The sequence below is a fragment of the Dermochelys coriacea genome, chromosome 27, assembly GCF_009764565.3.
Source record: "Dermochelys coriacea isolate rDerCor1 chromosome 27, rDerCor1.pri.v4, whole genome shotgun sequence".
Lineage (NCBI taxonomy): Eukaryota > Metazoa > Chordata > Testudines > Dermochelyidae > Dermochelys > Dermochelys coriacea.
In genome coordinates this window covers 13,077,460-13,101,658 of record NC_050094.1, presented here as the reverse complement: position 1 = coordinate 13,101,658, position 24,199 = coordinate 13,077,460, and the positions used below count along the sequence as shown (strand labels likewise).

Below are 24,199 nucleotides of genomic sequence, written 5' to 3'. Positions count from 1 at the left end.
TCGCCGAGCAGAGAGATTGCGGGGCGTGGAGACCAAGGGGCTTCTCACCAGCACAGTTTGCTTTGGCCTTGGTCCCTGCTCTGCTCCACACATGCGACCCCTAGCAGGCAGCGTGCCCCGAGAGTTCACCAATCCACGGGAGGTTTGCCCACTTCTAAACGGGAATGGTCGTTTGTGCTTAGGGAACCAGTGCAACTGTTCTCGCAGAAAAGCTGCCTTTGAAAGCAGTGGGCGTCTTGCCATCACCTGGGATTCTGTGTTGGCCCTTAGAGTGGCTGGCTAAAGAGTCCCCTCAAGAGCTTCCTTGAGACACTCTCTGGCCTCCTATGGGGTTGGGTAAGGGAGCACCATGTCCTAGAAGCCTGATGAGCATTTCCTTCCTGATTGGCTGTCACATGGACCCACCCGCTGGCCAACGGTCATTGTGCGATGGGGAAAAACACTGTGTCCGGGTAGGAGAGTCTGTGGCTGACAAGTAAAGATAAAGGGAGAGTTGGGACACAGGGTTCACAGCCCAGCCAGCTCCACTGTGTATAGCAGCAAGGCTGGGCCGTTGTCTGCAGGCTTCGCCAAGTGGATTTAAGGGAGCAGCGATAACGAGCTCAGTGCTGATGTAACCTCATTATGTAACGTGGAGCGATTCACCCCACCCTCTTTTTTTCAGAAGGGGAGGGGCGGCAGTAAAGGGGGCTCGTAAATCACCTGCCGTGGCTTTCAAGTCGTTGGGGTGCTTGTAGCGGTTGAGCAAGACTGCTGCCAGCTGATGTAGCGAAGCGAAGAGATGGGCGAGAGGGCTGCGAAATGGGTGATAGGGCTCATTGGCATGTGGCTGTAATGATGGCATAGTCATTCCTGGAGCCTGGGGGGTGGAGTGGGAACAGGACCGACCCCCCCCCCCCGGCTGCTACTCTTCTTCCTGTGATACAAGAGTAACAGGCACTGCTCTTGGGTAATGTACAACTCCCTGCTGCAGGAGATTATCTTCAGCACCTTTTAAATTAGACAGGAGTGGCTCAGCATAGCATCTTGAGAGACAGGAGCCAGGAGAGGAACGAGACCCATTGTTCCTGTTTTAGGGCTTGGTGGGAGCAAACAGTTACTGTGGATAGCCCAGAGTTGCACAGGCAGATTCATTGTGAGTTTTTATGGCTTCCTCTAAAGCATTTGCTCTGGGCTATTGACAGAGGCCATTCCCTCCTCTAGGGTGGCGGCTTTCTACATAACCCTGCCTGGCATCCCCTTTTATGACCCGTTATCGTTGCGGCAAATCAAACTTCTGACTGCCCCTGCACACGTCTCCTGCCACCAGCCCAACCTTCACCAGTTTTGCAAATGTTTGCCCTGCTTTGGAAGGGCTTCCAGAGCCGCCCAAAACGGGGCAGTCCCAGCCGTGCTTTCCTCAAGCGGCCGGCTTTTCCTTACAGGAAGGGAGCAGGGTTTGGAGAACAGGTTTCCCATAAATGCTGATAAGTGGGGAGGGTGGGAGTGGGGGGATGAATGAATGAGCTTGTTGTATCTTTGTCTCCTAAAGCTTGTGTGTGAGACAAGCCCCAAAAGAGCTTTGGCCAAAGGCACCTCAACGATATTGTCCAGGCAGTGAGATGGGATCGTCTCCCCCAGCAAGGGGGTGGGAACCCCAGCGCTTGGGACATTTAAAAACGACTTTGAACAAAGTAGTGGAACACACTCACTGAGGAAATCCATCTTGCCACAGCAGCAAGGGATGGTTTAGAGGGCCCCACAGGGATGTTCCAGTTCTCTGAGCTGATTTCCCCCAACCCACTAGGGTTGACTGGATTTGGAAAATTATGAGGGCGTGGGGTGGGGGGTATTTAAAAAAAAAAAAAAAAAAAAAAAAAAGAAACCCTTTGCTCATGGGACAGTGAATGATAGAGACTCTTGCATCACTCCCCCTGTGTCATGCTCCCCACCTAACACCTACAGCAGGGGTATCTGGGGGAGGCTGTGACAATGTCACAGGACGAGGGGAAGTGTTTCTGGTAGCTGGGAAAGTAGCTGCTGTTGTAATCTAGGGAACTGGGGGAGAGAACCGTAACTACAAAATACCGCAGGAGCAGAATGAGGAAGAGATGTCAACTCGGAGTCAATGCCATCATAAAGTGATGCAAGAGGGCCGTCCATGTCTCTTCTGGGGAGCCCGCTCCACGCCTGTGGTAGTGCTAACCCCAGTCAGAGTGACCAGTGTTTTGTCAGGCTGGGGAGTGAACTTATTTCAGGCCAGGTTGATCATTGTTGGTGGGACTGGAAAGGTTTTCTGTGGTGAAAACCACAGTCCACTGTGGGGGATCTCCCCCTGGAGTAAAATCACCATGTGGCATTGTGATTTGTGTTAGTTAAGGTTAGGGAAACTATATCACATGGGCCTGGGGGCCAGTCACCACTGTTGGTACCAGCTGTTGCAAGGCAACGGATCTTGTCCTAGTGAGGTGAGGGGTAACATGTAATGTTACCTTGGACTGACTGTCTCACAGGACAGCTGCTGGTTGTTGAGAGTGATGCAGCTTATGTGTGTGTGCTAACATGAGAAAGCTAGGCCTAGAGAGCAGGAGTGACTTAGCACAAGCTATGCAAGTGAGTCGGTAAGGTACCTGGCAACCCAGACATCCCCTGCCTCAGTTTCCCCGTCTGTAAAATCGGGATAAATATCGTGACCACCTTTGTTGAAGTGCTTGAATATCCGCTGATGAAGAGCGACGGTCTGTGCCCACAATACTAGTCCGGCCCACTCCTGAAATAAATCCCCCTCAAAGCAGTAGTGAAAGAGGAATTTGTGCTGGGCTGGAGTCACCCCACGTCATGCCAACCCGTGATGTGCCCGAAATTGAAACTGACAGCAGAGGAGAGGGCCAGGGCACAACCCGTTGGTGGGTTACTTCGTAAATTTCATTGTCTGAAACCAGGCCACGCCTTACCCCCTGCAGTTTTAAGGAGCCACATGGTAGAGCTGTGAGTAGTCCTAAGGTTATGTCCCTCCCCGCATGACTGTGTTCCCTGAGGACACCAGTTTGCGGCTGCTGCCTGCAAATGGAGTTACTCCTTTAGCCCAGGCGGTAGAGTCTGTGCTGTAGTGCTGACCTGGCAACTTGTGCTCACTGTGGCTGACTGATGCTAAAGGGGCTTGTGGGAGGCTTCTGAGAGAGATGTAGCAATCGACTGGAAGGGCTGCGGTAGCACAGGAACAGGGCTGGGGGCTGAATTTCTTCTGCAGAAATGTTTCCTGCCTCCTGTTTGCATCAGTATTCCTCAGAGAGAGAGAGAGAGAGAGAGAGTGTGTGTGTGTGTGTATTTTCCACCAAATGCATCCGATGAAGTGAGCTGTAGCTCACGAAAGCTTATGCTCAAATAAATTTGTTAGTCTCTAAGGTGCCACAAGTACTCCTTTTCTTTTTGCGAATACAGACTAACACGGCTGCTACTCTGAAACCTGTGTGTGTGTGTATATATATAATATGCAACCTAGATACCATTAACTTAGGTTTGAATAGAGTCTGGGAGTGGCTGGGTCATTACACATATTGAATCTATTTCCCTAAGTTAAGTATCCTCACACCTTCTTGTCAACTGTCTAAATGGGCCATCTTGATTATCACTACAAAAGTTTTTTTCTCCTGCTAATAGCAGCTCATCTTAACTAATTAGCCTCTCACAGTTTGTATGGTAACTTCTGTGTGTGTGTGTGTGTATGTATGTATATGTATGTATGTACATAATCTTACTATATGTTCCATTCTATGCATCCGATGAAGTGGGCTATAGCCCACGAAAGCTTATGGTCTAATAATTTGTTAGTCTCTAAGGTGCCACAAGTACTCCTTTTCTTTTTGTGAATACAGACTAACACGGCTGCTACTCTGAAACCTCTCTATTCCTCAGTAGTTCACTAACGTCACAGAAATAGCGGGAAGGGACCTCAAGAGGTCATTAAGTCCAGCCCTCTGTGCTGAGGTGGGACCAAGTGAACCCAGACCATCCCTGACAGATGTTTGTTCAGTCTGTTCTTAAAAACCTCCAGTGATGGGGATTCCACAATCTCCCTGGGAAGCCTGTTCCAGAGCTTAGCTACCCTGAGAGTTAGGAAGTTTTTCCTAATATCTCACCTAAATCTCCCTGCTGCAGATTGGAACACGCTCACTGAGGAAATCCATCAGATTAATCCTGTTACTTGTCCTACCTTCAGTGGACATGGAGAATAATTGATTACTACCATCCTCTTTATATCAGCCATGATCATATCTGCAGACTGATCAGGTCCTCCTCAGTCATCTTTTCTCAAGACTAAAGGTGCCTGGTTTTTTAACCTTTCCTCATAGGTCAGGTTTTCTAAACCTTTCATCATTTTCGTTGCTCTCCTCTGGACTCTCCCCAGTTTTCTTAAAAACGTGGCACTCAGAACTGGACCCAGGACTCCAGCTGAGGCCTCACCAGAGCTGAGTAGAGCAGGACAATCACCTCCTGTGTCTTCCCTCTGACACTTGTGTTGATGCACCTCAGACTGAGACTAACCTTTTTCACAGCTGTATCACACTACTGACTCATGTTCAGTTTGCACTTCCCTGTAAGCCCCGGATCCTTTTCAGCGGAACAACTGCCCAGCCAGTTATTCCCCTCTTTGTAGTTGTGCTCGCTTGCTAGAGAAGAGAGTCAGCGTTCCCTTGGTGTGGCACAGCTGAGAAGTGGACGAGTGACTCCACTAGGATTACCTGGGAAAGCACCAGCTTGCAAGGTCGGGGCAAGCTGGGTGGACTTGTGCCAGCTTAGCCGATGTCCAGGTCCAACCATCTGTCCTGGGGAAGCTGTTCCCCTCTGGATAACTGGTGACCGGGTCATTGGCCCAGGAAGAGCAGGTGCAAACTAGAGTCTGGTGCTTGGAGCACTCCCCTGGGAGGTGGGGGACCCAGCATTCAATCCCTCTCCTGCAGTGGCTTTTTATTATTGATTATCCGAAGTGGAACAGCTCCAACAGCAGGCTGTGAAGGAGCCCTGCACCAGACGATCCCCTCGACCCGTTGTTGGGGCATTCACCTGAGAGGTGGCAGAGCCCAGTTCGAATGGCTTCTCCCCTTGGGTGAGGGGGGACCTGAACCAGGGGTCTCCCACATCCCAGCTGAGTACCTAACCACTGGGTGGCAGCTGCTCCTGCTGCCACTACTACCTGGTGTGTGTAAGCTCACCCCAGGGGTCTCATCCGCTCTGTGAGCTTGGTGCATGCTCACTGGGTCTGGCCTGGAGGGGAGCTAGGTGAACACCCATCCTCCCCTGGTTTGAGTGTCACTCTGGGGCTTATCTGGGGTGGGCTGCAGAGCACATAGTCAGAGGCAGAAAGGTAGCTGGGAACTTTCACTGCCACAGTGTAGGTGCTCAGCCATTTTAGGCACCTGCGGATTCCTGGAAGAGCATGACTCTGGGTTTAGATTTCAAAATGTTATTAAAGCTAATGTTAAAAAAAGTGTATAATACACAGGTTGGGGAAAGAGGTGTCTGTACATCTGGGTATAGTGCTTAGATTATCCACAAATACAACGTTACTTTTTTAAAAGTCATATGATACATAGAGTACATAATCAGCAATAGCCCAAATGTAGGTGAATAGATTTAACAATACAGTTTAGATATTAGAATCCGAATACTCGGGTACATCACTCATGAAAAGTTGTACAGAGATTTGGTTGTGGAAAGCAAAATATATCAATGAGTGGAGATTATCCCTCAGTAACTGAGAATTAGGTTGGTTGTCCATTTAGAAAATACAATCCATGAGGAAGTATTTGTTACTTTCCTGACTGCGCGTCTCATCGGCCTCCAGCTCATCCCTCCTGGTATTGCCAATGTCTGTTGATGTGTTCTGTGTAGATGTCCCTTGACCACCTGATGGCGTCCGACACTATGAGTTGCTGCATCAGCTGAGCGAAGCGTTAACCGATTCCGCATTCTCTCAGCACTCGCTTGTCACTGGGGACCCAGGCACCTAAGGCTCCAATGATCAGTGCGTGTCTCTGGATCTGGTAACCCTTAGCTCTCAAGGTTTTGGCCAGAGGGGCATATTTCTCCACCTTCCGAGCTCAGGCATCATGGAAGGCCGGGGTCCTGTTCTTCTTCTGGTCCTCGTTGGTGATGATGATGTCTGGTTGCAGTTGGCTGTTGGTTCCGGGGATGGTGGAGTTTATGGTGACCTTCCCCACGGGTGGTGGGATGGCGCGGGCCAGGTGGGTCTTGGATGGCATTGTGTTTGCAACTGCCAAGCTCTCGAATGGGGCTTGCAGCTACACGGGAGTTGGGGAAGCGTCTCGTTGGCGTAGCCGCATTTTCTGCATCACTTGTCCCGATTCCCGTGGCGGATGGCTCCGTTCAGTGAGTCCAGCCCTGGCTGCCTTTCTGGAAGAGATGCTTTAGCCAAACACAAGTGATTGGGCTCAGGGCAGGGTAACCGTTTGAAGCAGGTCCTACTAGGGGAGACCTACTGGCTCCTCCTGGCCTTAACCTCTATTAGCATTAGGCCTGGGGGTACTTACCCTGGAAGATCTGCTTCAGATTCAAATGCAAATGTGATCTCAGGCTTAGACAGAGGAGCAATCCCCTTATCTGCATCCCCACCACTGGCTGTCCCTGGGGGAGAGGAGGCAGTCCAGACTGTACAAGAGAGTCTGTATTTATTCTGGGCCATTAGAAATCAGCCCTGTGCTCTCTCTGAGCTCTCAGAACAGCTGGGAGTTGGTGAATAATGACAGGGGAGTCCCCCTCTTCCTTTTATCTTGAGCTGATAGTCAGGCAGGAGTATAGCAATAGTGGAAAGTTTTCTGGCTTCCCAGGGGGAAAACCCTCTTGCCTCTGTTAGATGTACATCAGGGCGACCTTCCTGAGGGAACTGGGATCTACATAGCTGGGCAGCAGCCTGGCCCTGATACCATTTCCCTCTTGATCATCCCCTGGCTCTTGCTCTGGGTCTTCCCACTCTGCTGACTTCTTTGGCCTTTGTAATAGTTTAATCCCCTGCAGCCGCAGCCCCATTGGTTTAACACTGCACTGAGGCCAGAAGCCCCCAAGGCAGAGCTCCTGCTGAGGAGCTCAAGGGGGAGCAGAAATCGCTGGGGAGGCCTGTTTGCTGCCCAGCCTAACTGTGCAGCATCCCGAGAGACCAAAGCCCCTCTGCGTGGTGGGGTGTCAAGTGTTTGCAGCAGTGAGTTCCAATGGTGGGTTGGGGGATGGGATGGAGTGAAAGGTAAGGATGGTCCTTGCTCTGAGGAGTTTACCATCTGAAAGTCTCTTAACGTGTGTGTTCCCCCCCCTTTGTGCCTCAGTTGCCCCATCTATAAAAATGGGGTTAATGATCCTGACTCTGCTTTTGTGACGTGCTTTGGGATGTATAGGGGGAAAGGGCAGCCCAGGAGCTAGGCATTGTGATTAAACTGCAGTGGTGCCCACTCACCCAACGTTCGGGGTTTCACTTAAAGTCCCGGTCCTTGAAGATGAGAGACCATGGGAGAGCCTCACTTTTTTTTTTAAGAGTCAAAAGTCCAAACGCTCACAGGTTTCTAATGTCTGGGCCCAAGTCCTCCAGCTGTTGTGGTTGAGGAGAGCAGCTTGCACACATGATCCGAGTGCAACCTAGAGATTAAAAAACAGAAGGTAAATTAAAAAGAACTGCATGTGCTATATTCTTTAAAAAAAAAAAAAAAAACCTCATAATTTTTAAACCAATTCTTCTGGTGCCAGGGCTGGTTCAAGACTTTTGCACAGTGGGGTTGGTGATGTTGATTATTTATTTAGGGTTTGAGCCAAGCTGCAGAATAGGACATTGTTCCAGATCAGCCTGCCAGTCCCCTGATGGCCGTTTTCAGCCCCAGAGAGGTTAATCCAGCAATTATGCATGTTGCAGGGGATGGTCTTTTGTCCTTAGCAGGTGATTTTTTAGGTGCAATCATTCTGCCCTCAGGAGGTGGGATTGGGGGCGGAGGCCAGGTCACTTGCCATACCTGCACTCAGTGGGAGTGTCTCTGGGTCTGGTTTGGGAAGCAGACCCCCTGGGGGGCATAGACCAGCTTGTCCTGTTATATTTTGATGGCTTCTGATTCAGATCTCGAGTCGCCGGATTGTCTGGCTCTGATTGCACTGAGCGGAGATTAGGGGAACGCCTTGTGCGATGCTGTACGGAATCTGGAGGATACTTTAGGATATTATGAATACCAGTATTGTAAAATTGCAGAGAGATACGCCATGTAAGATATCTGCAGAAATGTTATCATTTGCCAGATGTGATAATCTCATTTATGTGTTTGTATCACCGTTGTATTGTGGGTTAGACACATGGATGTATTTCAAAACTTGTGCTATGCTTCTGAGTGACCCCCCCAGGCAGTTTAGCATCAGCACGTCCGAGCCTGCTTGGTGGTCCATTAAGGACCATCAGCTATACAGCTGACCCATTGAGAGGGGCATGCCCACGGACAGAACTGTAAGGCTTCCAAGCCATGTGCTGGGCAGCTTGTATTTGGAACAAAGGAAATCAGACTGGCAAAAGACTGTAAAAGGCATTTGCATCTTCTTCATTTTGTCTTCACTCCTGCTTCTTACCTCTGGAGTAACCTTTCTACAAACTGAAGCTCTGAACAAAGGACTGAATGGCCCATCCAAGCTGTGGATGGGTTCTAGGGGGAATTTCAAGCCAGCAAACTCACCAGTACTGCTAAGAACCTGCTCTATGGACTCTGAAGTCTTTGTGTGTATGTGACTGTTTTACCATTTAATGTCTCTCTTCTTCTTTTTTCTTTATAATAAATCTTTAGTTTTAGACACTAAAGGATTGGCTGGCAGCCTGGTATTTTGGGTAAGATCCAAACCTCTACTGACCTGGTGACGTGGTGACCCTTTGGGGTCAGAAGAACATTTTGTATATGTGAGCAGAGTTTTTTAAATAACTTCTCTCTGTACTGGAGCTAGGTGCTGACTGGGACCCAGAGAACTGGAATGCCATAAAGGAGGCTTGTGTGAGTTCTTTTTTGCTTCTTGATAACCAGTGTGGGGGATCAGAAGCACAGTTTGTGAGTGGTCGGGGAGTTTAACGTCAGTGTTAACCACCAGTCTTGTGAGTATCGGTTCTCCCTTTTGCAACTTGCCCTGACTGTGGCATTTCCAGTGAGGGCTTCCCCAGGCAACCCGGGTCTGGTCCCACTCGTATCCAGTCCGAGTGCTGCTGCGATGATCGTTCTCCTCGCCCATTGCTTTGACCGTGTCTCCCCTCTCTTTGCATCCCACCCTGGCTTCCCCTTCTCTATCACATCAAACAATCGCTGCTTGTCCTCATTGTCAAGGCCCTTCACGGCCTCCCCCACTCTGTCGCTATCCAGATATCGACTGCTCCCTCTGATCAGCCTCCGTCACCCACTTTTGGGAAGAGTGGGGGGCAGAATGCCTGGAGCATCAGGTTTGAACCCGTCAATCCCAGCCAGGTGAACCCACTGTCCTGAGACCGGTTAACTGAGCGCTGTGCCAGTACAGTTGGTGGGTGATGGGAATGAGACCAGCACCCTCTCTACCCTGGCTGGACATGAGAGAGCCCTGCTCCCACGCTTCACCCCTAGGTCCTTGGCCCAGAGCTCTGCCTTTCCCACGCTGTGATAAGATGGAGCCATGGGAGCACCCACTCCAGATACAGAGAGCGAGCTGGAGATATTCGGTGCCAAAATCCCATTGGGGGCTGGCACCAACTCCCTTTGTCTCCTTTGAAAATCCCCATCTAGCTCTGTAATGGGCTGAAGAGTTAAATGGCTTTGACCTTCGAAAAGGCCTTGCATCTCTTGTGTTTAACATTAGATTAATTTTCTATGGCTGGGCCATATCCGGCTGCAGGCACGTGGGCTGGATGGGCTGGCATGAAGCTGAGCACTTTGGACAAGTAAAGAAAGCTATTAACTAACCGCGTGGGGGGTCTCTCTGCTGTCATCCTACATAAGGGACTGGTTTATGTCTGGTTAAACATGCTAGCGCTTAGGATCCCCGCCTCTTGATACATTCAGCCAAACACGTGCTTTAGAAAGTACCAAAATATGTTTATTTCTCTGTTTTTAAATAAAAATACAAATCTGTTTGGTCTGAGCCAAAGCGCAGCCACAATAATAAATAGAACACATTGAAATATAAACTAGTTCAAGACAATTACAAAATATTCCCCTCTGCTGGGCATTTGACCAAGCTAATAGGCAAAACTCCAGAATTTGTCAATGAAGATCTTGCATTTGTTCTTTTTAATTAAACTCCAACCATTCAAGAATGGACATTCTTCATCTGGATCATCTGGGGAGGTAGAATTGCACAGTCTCCGCTAATCTAGTACAATGTGATTTATATCAAAATGCATGCGAGTTGTCTGTTGGTGACAGCTTTGAAACATACAGGCAACACCAATCCCTCCAGCCCAGTCCACACTGGTTGGATTCAGTGTAGCTGGAATTTGAGCCATATAGAAATCTGGTAGGATTCACGTCTGAGCCATTTTCAGCAAAAAATCATTTGAAGTTAAAGGAGCGATAATAGTTGATAAGAATTAAGATGTAAATAATTAACTTAAATTATAATAAATAAAATCAATTTGACATGAATGTAAATCTAATGGGTGAACGAGCAGGAACAGTGGATTGTGCATTTTTAAAATATAAATATATAAAAATAATATAAAAAGTTACAGAAAAGCTGGTTCATTCATATCACTGTTTTCTGGGAGGGTGAGCTGGCTTTGCATAAGCAATACCCCAACCAAGGACTTTGCTAATTAAGGAGTCTGCCCTCCTGCCAAGACTGTTAAATAATAATCAGTTTTGCATAAACGCACTGTTACAACAAAAACAATGTTAGCCAATTCTGTCCCTGCACTGCCCACAAGCCAGGAAGGAAAATGACATTTTAAAGTGCCTTCATCTGAGGATAAAGGGGATTACCCCCCTTTATAGATGAGGAAACTGAGGCAAGGATCAGGGAAGCAACATACGTAAGGGCATGCAGCTAGTCGGCGGGCGAGCTGGGAATGGAACCTAAGAGCCCTGACCCATTTACCCGCCCCCCCCAGCAGGCTTGTGTTCAAGCAAGAAGTGAAGTGGCTTGAGCTGAGTACTGCACTCTGTCCGTGCTTGGGGCCTAATCCAAAGCTCCGGAGGCTTTCCAGAGCGCAGGCTTCTCCACACTCAATGGCTGAGTGCTCCCAGCAAACCCCTCTCTGCAGGTGCTTTGCCATCCTACTCCCTCAGACCTTGCCCTTGGCTGGACAAGAAAAAAATTAACCCTCACACCAGCTTTGTGAGGTAGGTAAACATTAGCATCCCCCATTTGACAGATGGGGAAACTGAGGCACTGATTGTTGACCAAGATCCCACGGGGAGTTGGGCCAGAGCTGGTACTAGACCCAGGAGCTTTTGGCTCCCAGTCTTGTGCTTGGTCCAGCTACCAAAGTGCAAACACCTGGTACTGGAGATGCTCATTTGTTTAAATATTAAACAGTAACCACATTGCGCACATACACACACAAAAATGCACAACCAGCAGCCCAGGGCCTGCTCCTGGATTTGCTGCTGCTGCAAAACATTCAATGATGATGCCCGTGATTCGTTATAAAGGAAATAGATTTTGACTTTAAAAATATACCATAGACCAGTTGCACTTAAATACTTCTGCCAACAGATTCCAAACCCCTATAAATATTAAATAGTGATAAATATTAAATAAGCTGGACAGTGTTTGCATTGGGGCATCCGATGAAGTGAGCTGTAGCTCACGAAAGCTTATGCTCTAATAAATTTGTTAGTCTCTAAGGTGCCACAAGTACTCCTTTTCTTTTTGCGAATACAGACTAACACGGCTGCTACTCTGAAACCTGCATTGGGGCCGTGTGCGTGGATGCACCAGCCAGTGGTGAAGCTCACAAATGAGAAATAAATAACCTTTATGGAGCATAGGATGACCAGATATCCCGATTTTGTAGGCACAGTTCCAGTATTTGAGACTTTGTCTTACACAGGCACCTATTACCCCCCCCACCCCATCCTTATTTTTCAAACTTGCTATCTGGTCACCCTAAAAGAGAACTATGCCCAGCCTCAAACCCTGGGGAATAGTAAACAGTGGTTTGGGGGAGGGTTTGCTGCTGACCCAGAGACGAAGGGGCAGCTGCTGCTAATACCCCAGTCCAATAGTTAAGCCTGGGTTGTTGCTTTGCAGAGAGTGATGGTTGGAGGTGGTGGGGGGATGGGCTGGGAATAAGGGAGACTATAGGCTGGATGAGTAGAGCATCCTCCAGCTGGGAGATGCTTCCCTTCCCCCACTCAGAGACCCTCCTCCCCCGTAAAGCTCCCCCTTAGATCTCAAAGCCCGGAGCGTCCCTAAGGTATGGGACTTCTCAGGCTCCAACGCGGGGCCGGAGGTTGCAGTGCGGGAAGCGCATCCCTGCACCCCTTCACACCAGCGTGAGGTGGCGGAGGGCCCGGAAGGCTGCCTCCAGGAAGCGCTTGAAGTTGGCGGGGATGATGAATCCGCTGGCTTGTTTGTCGAAGTCGGACGAGAGGCTGGGAAGGGTGCCATGGCCCTCGGCCTTGGGGTACGTCACCGTGTTCAGCCCCAGATCCTCCATCTAAAGGAGCGGGAGACAGTAAGCAGCATTAGCAGGGGCCCCATGGAGCCAGCGCCTGATGCACCCAGGGAAGCTTCACCTTTGCTGCAAGGCCCTGCCCTGCCTGGCTCCCTGTCTGGGTCACTTGATTGGGGTGAAGGCTGCTAGGATCCTGGCTGCATCCAGGGGCCCTGCCCCCCCGATGGCCTGGTCCCACCCACAGGGGGAGCAAGCGGAGCAGTGTACCTGCTGCTGGATGTTAGTGGACAGGTTCGAGACATCCAGCCGGAGGGCATCCACTAGGCTGGAGTGAGCTGGCAGGAGCTGGAGGAGGACAGCGAGGTGGCTGTGGTAGATTTGAAGCCCATCCCGGATCTGGCTGAAGCAGGCATCCTGTGGGCACAAGAAGGAAGGAGTTGAGAGAGGAGGCTTGAGCTGGGCACTAGCTCTTTAGTGACCTGGTTGGCATCAAATTTCCCGTGAAATGTCTATCCCAGCGAAACACATTGGCTGCGGTGACAGTGCAGCACGGAAGAGGTTAACTGTAACTGCAGTGGGCCAGCTGTTCCCTTTCCCCCTGGAGGGTTGGCACTTCCCCTGGGGCTCTTTCCTTGCCAGGGACTCCCCTCGAGTCATGGCTTTAGAGCAGGGCTGGAAAATATGACCACCGAGCTCAAGACCCTGCAAGGGCCAGAGACTCCCCCCAACCCAGGCTGACGGATCCGTGAAGCTCAGCTAGGCAGCACAAACCTAGGCCCCTTCCTCCCTCACCACTGGGCCAGCACTGGGGATCAGCAAGGGCAGGAAGTGCTGAGTCAAGTTACAGAAGCATTTGCTAGGGCTATGAGGAAGCCTCCCCCTCTTTCTAGCTCGCTGCCCCCGCCCAGCTATTTTTGACTGGGCTATTCTGAGGGTTGGGTTTAAAAGCCAAGCCCTGGCCTGGGAGCCCAGCTTTGGACATAGCCGAGAGGCCAGCAGTTGAGCCGCAAGAGGTGTTTGGGCTCTGTGAAGCTGGCAGAGGAACAGGGTGGAAGTGGTTCCATTGCTGTTGTTTTGGAGAAGGCTGCCGTGGCTGGAGAGAAGCCAAAGCTGAGAACCAGTCACTCATGGCAGGAGTGCCTTTCCTTCACCCCCGGGCCGGGAAGCACCGCGGGGTGCTGCTCCTCTAATGCTTTTGGAGCTGATCCTGCACTCCTGCTACAGGCAGAGACCTGGTGCTGGAATCAGTACGACTGGGACCTTGGTCTTCCACTGTCAGCGGGAGCAAGCTCGGGCCCTTAAGCCACAGGATTGCTTCCAACCCCCCCACACTCCCTTGCTGTAGTCCCTTGCAGTCAGACTCACCACTTGGAAGGTCTTGCTGTGACACTGGTTCAGCGGAGCCTGGGAAATGCCCAGTTTTTGCTTGACAAGCATCAGCTCCTCCTCGTTGCAGAGCTGAAGGGTCGTGCACTGAGGTGGGATGAGAAGAGAAGGTACAATCAGGAGGCGGGCGTTATAAACCAAGTATTGCCTCGGCAACAGCTAGCGATTGCTGTTACTGGACCCCAGTATATGCTAAGAATGCAACGGTGTGTTCCAGACGCCACCCCCAATCCTGCAAACTTTACCCACTGAGCTCAAGTGCAAAGTTCTACACTTGGGGGGGTGGAATCCAATGCACAACTGCAGAATGGGGACTGTCTGCGTAGGCAGTGGTCTGAAAAGGATCTGGGGGCAGGTCACAGACTGAATATGAGTCAACAATGTGATGCTGTTGTGAAAAAGGCTAATACCATTCCAAGGTATATTAACAGGAGCACTGTATGTAAGACACAGGAGGGGACTACCCTATTCTGCTCTTCATTAGGCTTCAGATGTATTAAGGGTTGTTGTAAAGAGGACGGGGATGGATTGTTTTCCATGTCCACTGAAGGTAGGACAAGAAGTAATGGGCTTAATCTGCACAAGGGAGTTTTAGGTGAGATGTTAGGAAAAACTTTCTAACCATCAGGGTAGCTAAGCTCTGGAACAGGCTTCCCAGGGAGGTTGTGGAATCCCTGTCACTGGAGGTTTTTAAGAACAGGTTGGACCAACACCTGTCATGGATGGTCTGGGTTTGCTTGGTCCTGCCTGGAGTCCCTTCCAGCCCTGTCTTTCTCTGATTCTATTATTCTCGCCTGCCTTTTCCCAAGCAATGATTTCCTATTTTCATTTTTTCATTGTCCTTTCCTTTGGCACAGCCGCGGGAATAGCAGGAAAGGAGAGGGACTCATTGGCTGGCGTGGTCGTGCGAGACCTTGGAAACTGGACCAAAGCAAACACATCCACCGGCTATGCGAATAAGACTCCCTGCCCCACAGGGTTAAAATACTGGCAAGCACTAGCTGTAATCTCCAGGAAACATGCCCCTTTGGATCCCCCGGGCCAGCAGCCTAGCCAGTGTCTGCTTCCAAATTTAACATGATCAGGGCGAAAAACTTTTTTTGGGCCAAATCCTAAAGGCCTGATCCTGAAAACACCTTGGTGGGAGTAACATTGAATTAAACAGGGCTGCTCGCCTGAGGAAAGAGAGCTGCAGAAATGCATGAGGATCAGGCCAAACAAACTGCAGTCCAAAGCCTGAAGAGGAGGATCCACGATCCTCAAATCCGCTCTCTGCCTGCATCAGGCAGGGGCAGAGCGACCAGAAGGGAAAGACTGCATGGACGGATCCTCTACCTAGTGGCTGAGTAAATTGTCAGGCCTGGTCCCTGAGAAGACACTTGTCCAGGAGAAGGAGCAGCCTGCAACTCCTCTGGGGAGGGGATGGGTCCCTGTTTCTGGTTCTTGCTTTGAGGGAGGTGAAGACGCACGGTTCCTCTTGCTCCTGTTGTGTATTTCGTGCCAGGGGCTGAAGTTTGCTACATTTGCTGGATCAGGAGGGCCCTTGTCTGTGACCCTGCCAGCTGAAGGTAGTGGGGACCTGGTCTGGCGTCTGTCCCTGGGGAAGATCAGCACAACTTCACGCTGCTCTACAACAAAGGGTCTGACAACGTGGAGTGATCTCCCAATCCATCTTGTCCTGCTGTTAAGTCCTGCTGCCCAACCCAAGGCATAGCTGCTGGGGAAGCCTGTCTGTCTGGATCTCTGTCTGTCTGCGAGCCTGGAGCTGAGATCCTCAGCAGAGATGAAGCCTCCTGATCAGAATGTCAGGGACCTACCCCTGAGTGCTCAGTGCTACAGGGATCCTCCCGTGTTACAGTTTAACCCACTGCGCAGCTCCCCGAGTCCCCTCCAGCCACGCTGCAGCCCCCAGCATCACTTCAGAGTGACAGACCCCAAATTGCCAGGGAGGGGTGTAGCTGCAGCTTTCTTGTCAGATGTCAAGAAGCCCCTTTGTGCAGGTCATAGATGAGCCCCTGGGTGCATTGCACAGCCCACCCCCACCCCAGACCTTGGCTGCCCTCAATGCCTCTCACTGGTTTGTGTTGAGCAACTCACCACAAGCTCCTGCACCTGGGCGACGTCCCCTTTGATTTTGCGGATGTATTCCAGGTCCTTCTGCAGGAATTGCTGGAAATCCTGATCCCCGGAGAACTCTGGCAGGGGAGCTGCGTACAGCATGGTGCACCCCAAACACAGCACAGTGCTGACTAGCAACGGCAGAACACCTGGGGGTGAAGGAAGGAGAGAGAGAAGCAGAGTCAGTCAGGTAAGTGCAGAGGAATCCAGATGTGGCCCCAGATCCAGAGCGGGAGAAGCGCCTTCTCTGTGTTCAGAGGAGATAGTAGGTTGGGGGCCCAGTATGCTGGGCACGGCACATACACATAGTGAGAGACAGGCCGTCCCCAGGAGAACTTTCAGTGGAAACTGTTCTCATGTAAGCATCACTGCAAAGTGTGTTGGTTCCCCCACTCTCTGCCCAAGGAACTTAGTCTAAATAAACACAAGTTATACATTAAAGCTTTTATAGTTCAAGTTAGATCAAGACTTTGATTTAAATCGCCTCTGCTTTCCGATGCTCAGAACTCTCAGAATTTTTTGTAGCGAGGCAAACTCATCCATAACATGCATTAAGAGTAAACCCTACCTGTTTAAAACATAACCCAGCCTGTATAAAACACATGCCTCTTAAATTATGTGTATTTGTCCTCCCAGCAATTCTTTCCCTGGTTACGCTATAAATAGGCAAATATACCAGGAAGAAGGAAGAAGAAAAAAAAATTATTATTTTTTTTTTAAATCAAACAACCCAAACCTCCTATATAGTAAATGAAGACACTGCTGTTCCCCAAATCACACTTACCAGCCCCCTCACCTAGAATAAATCCAAGCAGTTTGCTACTAGGAAGTCAGTGGCTATGGTATCTCGCTGTCGAGTGAAGGTTCATACTTACTTTGGAGAGATCTCATTCTAAATGCTTGGAATCTTCTCGGTATCTCCTCCCCTTTTGAGTTTATGACGGTTACCGGGAATGTGATAAGACAGACGCAAAAGCTGCACTAGTCCCTTTCAGTTCATGAATGCTGAACCTCTCATCAATACGGGGCATTTATAGTCTTGTCAGGGAAAATTCATTCTTATGAAATGATGAAGCAAGTATGACAAATTGCTGGGCACATGGACATCAAATTCCTAGAATACTTATTTTCACAGATTTGTGTTTTCAGATTTTGCAAAATGTGGGGTTTCTAATGGCTCCAATTGGTTCTACTTGAGACCCAATCTTAGACAGCTGGACCTGTTCTCCAGCCTGCTGGGGCAAGATCAATAGAAACTCACTAATTCTCATTGCTCTTTAAACCCTGGAATGCCCCTAAAGTCAGCCACTCCCTAAAAGATCAGCTATTCTTTATTCCCCATCAGAGATTTAATTGTGAGCTGACAAGACATCTCAGTCCTGATCAAACTTTGTTATCCTTACACTATAAGGAGCTGCTCTGTTCTCGAGCAACTTGAGTGGAGTGTTTTGTTAAATTAACAAAGTAATTAGGTCATGAAGAAGAGAGAGAAATTACCTTTTCATTCCTTTTTCCTTGTAGCTGTGTTCACTTGCCCTCAAGTCGAACCACTAACATTCCCTCATGTGATATATGCTTCGCCTACAATTAAAACGGCATGTGTCTGCTTGCTGAGAGATCCTATGTCTTAGGTCCAGAGGGGCCCACACCATGGTATCTGGGTCCTAGGCAGCCATGAATGATTGTGATCCTCACAGCACCCCTTAGGGAGATAGGGAAGGATCATTAGTCACAAATGGGGAAACTGAGGCACAGCAAGGCTTTAGGCCAGCTTTCCAAAATGGCTAGTGGTCGTAGATGCCCAACTCAAAACCCTAAAATTCAGGAATTGTCCTAGGAAGATATTCATAGAATATTAGGGTTGGAAGAGACCTCAGGAGCTCATCTAATCCAATCCCCTGCTCAAAGCAGGACAAACACCAACTAAATCATCCCAGCCAGGGCTTTGTCAAGCCAGACCTCAAAAACCTCTACGGATGGAGAATCCGCCACCTCCCTAGGTAACCCATTCCAGTGCTTCACTACCCTCCTAGTGAAATAGTAAAAAGAACGAGGAGTACTTGTGGCACCTTAGAGACTAAGAAATTTATTTGGGCATAAGCTTTTGTGGGCTAAAACCCATTCATCAGTGTTTCCTAATATCCAACCTAGACCTCCCCCACTGCAACTTGAGACCATTGCTCCTTGTTCTGTCGTCTGCCACCACTGAGAACAATCTAGATCCATCCCCTTTGGAACCCCGCTTCAGGTAGTTGAAGGCTGCTATCTTGGTGTAAGGGATGTGACTGGGGTCACATGGAAAACACATGGCTGTCTCTGGTTCTCTCCTGCTCCTGGCCTGCCTTGTCTATTTAGATAGCAAGCTTGTTCGGGGCAGGGCCTTGCTGTGCGTGAAATTCAAGTAATGGAAGTCTTGCCATTGATCGCTGCGGGCCAGGATTTCACTGTGTGTGTGCAGCACCTCGCTCTCAGCGCTGCTGGGATACAGACACCATGAGGAATCTGAACCAGGCTCTCCAGGGTCCCAGCCCTCTTTCCAGCAGTGTTAGCTGGCTCAGGGTGGGGAATGGGCCCGGGAGGAAAGATGTGGGCACTCCATGTAGCGACAGGAGCTCCAGCACCCTTGGTAAGGCTCTAACGGGAGCGATCCTGTGCCGGGCTCTGGGAGAGGCAATCATTTCCCAGACTCGGGGGATCTGATGCTGGTGCTACTTCGTCACTCCTCAGTGTTTTTTTGTTGGCAGGCTGGTGGGGAAACTGCGAAGCACATTTCCAGCTTGGGCTGCCTGGCCCAGTGCCAGCTGAACCAACTCCTGGTTGGGGGTAGAGGGACGATTGCTCGGAAATGGAGCTGGAGAGGGAAGCTGGACTGTGGGCCTGACTTTGAGCCCAGCCCCTTGGCAAAGCGGCTGCGGCACTTAATGGGATGGCCTGGAATGTATTGGCCTGGCTCCTTTTAACCGCAAGCTCCATGTTCTACCTGCCTGGGAACAAGGAAATGGGATTCCGGGCAGGTGCCAAAGAACTAAAAAGTCCAACCTGCCTCACCACATCCCGGCATGGGGATTTAAACCATCTGTCCCAGCATGATCTCTCGGAGAGGCAAAAGCTGGGGGGGGGGGTGAGGGGAAACCACATCCTCCTCATGCTGACCCTTTGCCCTCCACTTCTCCTCTGGGGCCTTGGTGTAATCACTTTACCCTGGGCTCGGGGTGTTCCACGGTGCCTCAGAGGCCGCCCCCACTGGGGCTCTCTGTGGATCTCAGATCCCCGCAGGTGTAGGTCAGCCAAAAGCAATGGTCTGCACTGATTTACACCAGCTAATGGTTGCGAATGTAACCATTACACCAGATGAGTGTAAGTTGATCCAGTCGACCCCCGGCAATTGCTCTGAGGGGCATGATTCAAGCCATCCACCTCAATGGGATGTTAACTGAACCTGAAGGACCACCATGACACTTTCAGTGACATTCACTATTTCACTGCTGATTAATTTTCGCAACAGTGGGCTCACTGATGCGCTGGCTGGCGGCTTACAGGAGAGTGGGGAAACAGAGGCAGAGGGAGTCTGATACCAGGTTTGCGGTGTCCCCATTACGGAACCTGACTGACAATTCCCTACTCCACTCACTGGATCAAATTAGTCTAGTGATTAGAGCAGAAGGGGTTGTGGAGTCAGGACTCCTGGGTTTTCTCACTTGCTTGATGGCCCTGGGGCTGTGGCTTCGCCTCTCTCTGTTCCGTGGACTGGAGAGAATTTGTTGTGAATGCTAATGGCTCTGAGATTCTGCCCCATCTCCCTCAACGGGCTTCAGGGCTGAATTCAGTTTGCTCCCCACAGACATTCCTGGCTGATGGTCACCCCTCTGCAGGCGGTCAACACTGTCTGGGGCTCCGTGTGACTGGAGCCGGGCGGGAGAGCTGATGCCCAAGGGAATTTCACCTCCTGGGAGGCAGAATCTCCCGATTGACTTTCATGGGAAGCTTTCAAGAGTCCCTTCTTCTGCAGAGAGATTGCAGGCCATGACACAAAGCTGGGCTGGGAGGAACAGTGCCACGTTTACAGTGATACCAGTGGTGCTATGCAGCCGGGCCCATGCTCGGAAGGGGCCCCAGCCTGCTCCGCTTGCACTGGGCCGAGACCCCACAAGCATGTTGGCTTCTCCTCACCCATTACTTGCTCCTGCCTGCCGGCCGAGGGCTCCTCTCCACCTCCTGGCCGAACCCCAGTGCCCCTCCGGCTCTGGGCAGTCTCTGCTTCCCACCACCCATGGTCACCTCCCAGCTGGGCCGATGAGTGCGGCTGGGAAGCAGGGCATGCGGGAGTGGATCTCTGAAGGGTTTAGGGGGTGCTGGGCTGTGAAGGGGCAGGGAAGATCTGTGTGTGTTGGGGCACTAGGGAGTAGGGGTTCTGTGGGGGGTGCTGGGCAATTGTGGTGGGGCTGTGGGCAGGAGTGGAGTTGTGCAGGGCGCTGTGCATTTGTGGGAGGTTGGGTGGGGGCTCTGGCCATAGGGAGTTGGGGGGTGTTGGCTGGGGGAGCTGTATGGGCCTGCCCCTGAGGGGAAGGGGCATGCTGGCAGCACAGGGCTGGCCAGGATCCTGTGGGGCTGGCAACTGCCAGTTTGTAAATAATGCCCGTGCCTTGGGCTGGGCAGAGCGGGACTGCCCCAGCCCTGCCATGCCATGCCCTGCCCTTGGCCGCCCCTTGCTCCAGGGACCAACCCCCCTGTGCCATGCTCCATTGCCCCCATGGGGACCCACAAATATATTTGGCACAGGGCCCACAAAAGGTTAATCCGGCCTGGTGAGGAAGAAAGGAGAGAAGTAGTTGGCCACTGAGGCCTGGGGAATGGAGGGTTCCTATGGACTGTGTCACCTCCTTGGAAGTGGTGAACATGGAAAGTTTTGGCTCAGGGTCAAACAGTTGGGCATAGCTGGCAGTCAGCAGCTTTCGTTTTCAAGAATTAGGGCTATTAAAAAGAAAAGAGTGAGTCAGAAATACGCCTTAGAGAGGAAGTCACAACAGCTGCTTTCCATGGGAGGAACTGGGCGCAAGCCCAGAAACGACGGGGATGGGTGTGAGAGCACCCAGAAGTGAGCTTTGTCATGATTACCAAGCATGGTGGAGTTTCCACCAGCCAAAGTGCGCAGGAAACATAGCCTTTCTTAGCGCAGCTGCCACCTTTGAGCTCCATTTTAGCTGCTCCTGTCCTCACGCAGGCAGGAGGCTCTCCTGGATCTCGGCGAGGCCCAAGGCTGAGTTGAGGTGGGGCTAGCCCAGCGCCATGGAGCAAGAGGAGCTCTCTGCCCCCAGTGCATGTGTGGGACTCTCGGTTTGAAAATGGACTCCAGTCCTGCCCCCCATGCCCACACGCCGGCTCTGCTGTGCCCCGCTGTGCATAGACGGGGTACCCCGTCCTGCCCGCAGAGCAGCGACTCGGCCTCCTGAATGCGGCCCCAGGGGGCCCTCTCTGAGGAAGTGGCTGGGTGCGTTCTCAGGGCAGGACTGTTCTGTCCCTTGCAGCCCATTCTCCAAGGGGGTCGCTCAGCCCAGTTTGTGCAGCTGCGTCTCCTGGAGCGATCGCTCTCTGGCGATCTCTGGAGATCTCACTGGTCAGAGAGGCCCCTCCTGAGACCTGGCGTCTCCCCAGAGGGCCGGGGTCCAGCCACTTAGGAATCCCAAGGGAGAGAACGTTTGTGTGTGTCCTGGGGGTGCAATTTCGTAGAAACCTGCAGGTCAAGATCTTCCTGGTTCCACTACCTGGGCCTTGCTCCTGACTTGCCCTGGAGGGACCGAGGGCAGGATGTGACCCAGCCTGGTTTGGAAATCCAGGATGCTCTTAGATTTCCCAAGTGGGAGGAGCTAGGATGAGCTTGGTGTGAAGAAACCACAGACATGTGCATCGCGCTCGGATGGGTTGGTTCATTCTCCCAGCTTGTTGCTACAAACAAATCCAGATGTGCTAGCCCTGGGCTCTACCCCAATTCCTCTGGAAAGGGAGGAAGGCTGGCTCAGTGGTTAGGGCCCTGGGATGCTGGAGACCTGGGTTGAGTTCACAGCTCCTTGAGGGCCCTGGGACCAGTCACTTAGCCTCACTGTGCCTCAGTTCCCATCTGTGCAATGGGGACATTAGCCCCACTCTTCCCCACAGGAGGTGTGAGATTACAGCTGGTAAAGACTGACAGCCTGGGGACCAGATAAACCCCTTAGATAGCTAGAAAGTGCTGCTTTAATGGCATGGCCATGGCAGAGTCAATCCAGACCTCTGCCCCCTGCCGACAGGCTCATACCAAACTGTCTGGCTTTACTGGTATTGCCTGAGAGCCCAGGTGCACAGGATCGATTCTCCCCTTCTGGTTACAGAATTTCACCTTCCCTCAGAAACTACCCAGCATTGCTGTGTGCTGTTCAGCTGCAGTGCTCCACCCCAGAGCTGGCTGCATTTTAGTGGTGGGTGAGGTAAATCCTCTGAGTGTGTGAGGCTTGTAAAGCATCTGAGGTCCCTTCAGGATGAAAGACCCTGTTATCTGGCCGGCTATCACCAAAGTATCTGGGCTCTTCCTGTAAGATGCTGTGAGGTGGGCCTCTGGGATGTGTTTTCTGAGAGGACCCCTCCTGGGTGGAGCAATGTGCATTAAACCTGAATGGGAGGGATCCCTTCAGCACCCAATCCTCCTGGAGCCCTGGCTGGGCCCGAGGGGCAGCTCTGGCTGGTCCATGGGGTCTGGCTGCAGCGCTTGCCCCGCAGAGGCTGGAACCAGCCCCTGGCTCTCGCTTTTCAGACTCTTCTCGGTTGGGGGTGTCACCAATACTGAGGCCAGGAGCAGCTGTCTAGTCTGAGCTGCTGCAGAGCCCAGGCTGGAGCACCCCCCCCCAGCCATTTCTGGGGCTCAGTGCATTTTTCCCCCGCCCCGGCAGGTGCATCTCTTCTGGCCAATCCGCGTTCCCCCCCCCCACAGCTGCACTAAGAGCAGTGGGGAACAGCCCTGCCCTGTGGCCATGGCCGGGATGACACCCACCAGGGCTTTCCCAACACACCTTCTCACCCCAGCCTTTCCCATTCAGGCCTTTGCTGGGGAGACACTTTCAGCACCACCCCAGACGGAGGCCACCTGGGGCACAGCGGGGATGAGGCTGAGTGGGTTTTGCAGCAGTCTCAGCAAAGCAGAGAGTCCTTCGGGGGGGGGGGGGTTAGGAGGGTGCGGGGCTCAGGCCCGGCCCCGGGCAGGCTGCGTCGCTCTCCGCCCTGAGCCTGTGGCTAGCAGTTCCTCCGTCTGGAGTGGGGCAAGCCCTTAGCCCCAGGCACAATGCACCCTGTGTGAGACGGAATTTCAATACCCGTCGCAGTCAGCGAGACACCAGCCCCGCTTCCGCCCCTGTCCTGGGGCAGCAGGGGTTGCGCCAGCCTCCGTCCTGCTTGCCTCACCCCTGGGATGAGGCTAGAGTGGGGGGGAACAGCAGCATTGGCTGAGAATTTCTCAGTGTTACCGGGGCCAGAGCTGTAGGGCTGGGGTAGCTGGGGGCTGCAGGGCAGGAGGGAGGGGCACCAACAGAGCTGTGATTTCTGGGGGGGATGAAGCCCAGGGCTCAGCTAGCAGGTGGCTGCAGGATGAAATTGAGCAGCATCAGTGGAGCAGCCTGTGGTGGCAGCTCAGGAAGGTTTGTTTCAGGCACAGGGGCTCTGGCAGAGCCATGTGAGGGGAGCTCAGGGCTGGGCTAGCAGGGGGCTGTGGGTCAGGTGTGAGGGGCACAGGCAGGGCTGGGGGCAGCCCAGGGTTGGAGTAACAGAGGGCTGCAGGCCAGGAGCAGGGGGCCCTGGCAGAGCTGTGTGGGGAGCCCAGGGCTGGGCTAGCAGGAGGGCTGCAGGCCAGGAGCAGGGGGCACTGGCAGAGCTGTGTGGGGAGCCCAGGGCTGGGCTAGCAGGAGGGCTGCAGGCCAGGAGCAGGGGGCACTGGCAGAGATGCGAGGGGGCTTTTGCAGGATGCGCCCACCCACTTGCCCTTTGCCTGGCTCCAGCCAGAGCTGTCCCTCCCACCATTGCGGGACACCCATGCCTGGCCTGGCACCTGGGGCTGTGGCTCCAGTAGCTTTACTGCTGGCTACC

At 52.0% G+C, this 24,199-nt stretch overlaps 1 protein-coding gene across 1 annotated transcript; it reads right to left on the bottom strand.

Annotated features, from left to right (window-relative positions):
* Positions 1–11,763: 11,763 nt before the first annotated feature.
* On the bottom strand, positions 11,764–17,139 carry CSF3 (colony stimulating factor 3). Its single transcript, XM_043503320.1, is given in 6 exon segments — positions 11,764–12,631; positions 12,857–13,003; positions 13,955–14,062; positions 16,073–16,242; positions 16,969–17,052; positions 17,055–17,139. Coding segments are annotated over 6 exon segments (753 nt in total). The 5' UTR covers positions 17,125–17,139; the 3' UTR covers positions 11,764–12,457.
* Between the last annotated feature and the right edge of the window lie 7,060 nt (positions 17,140–24,199).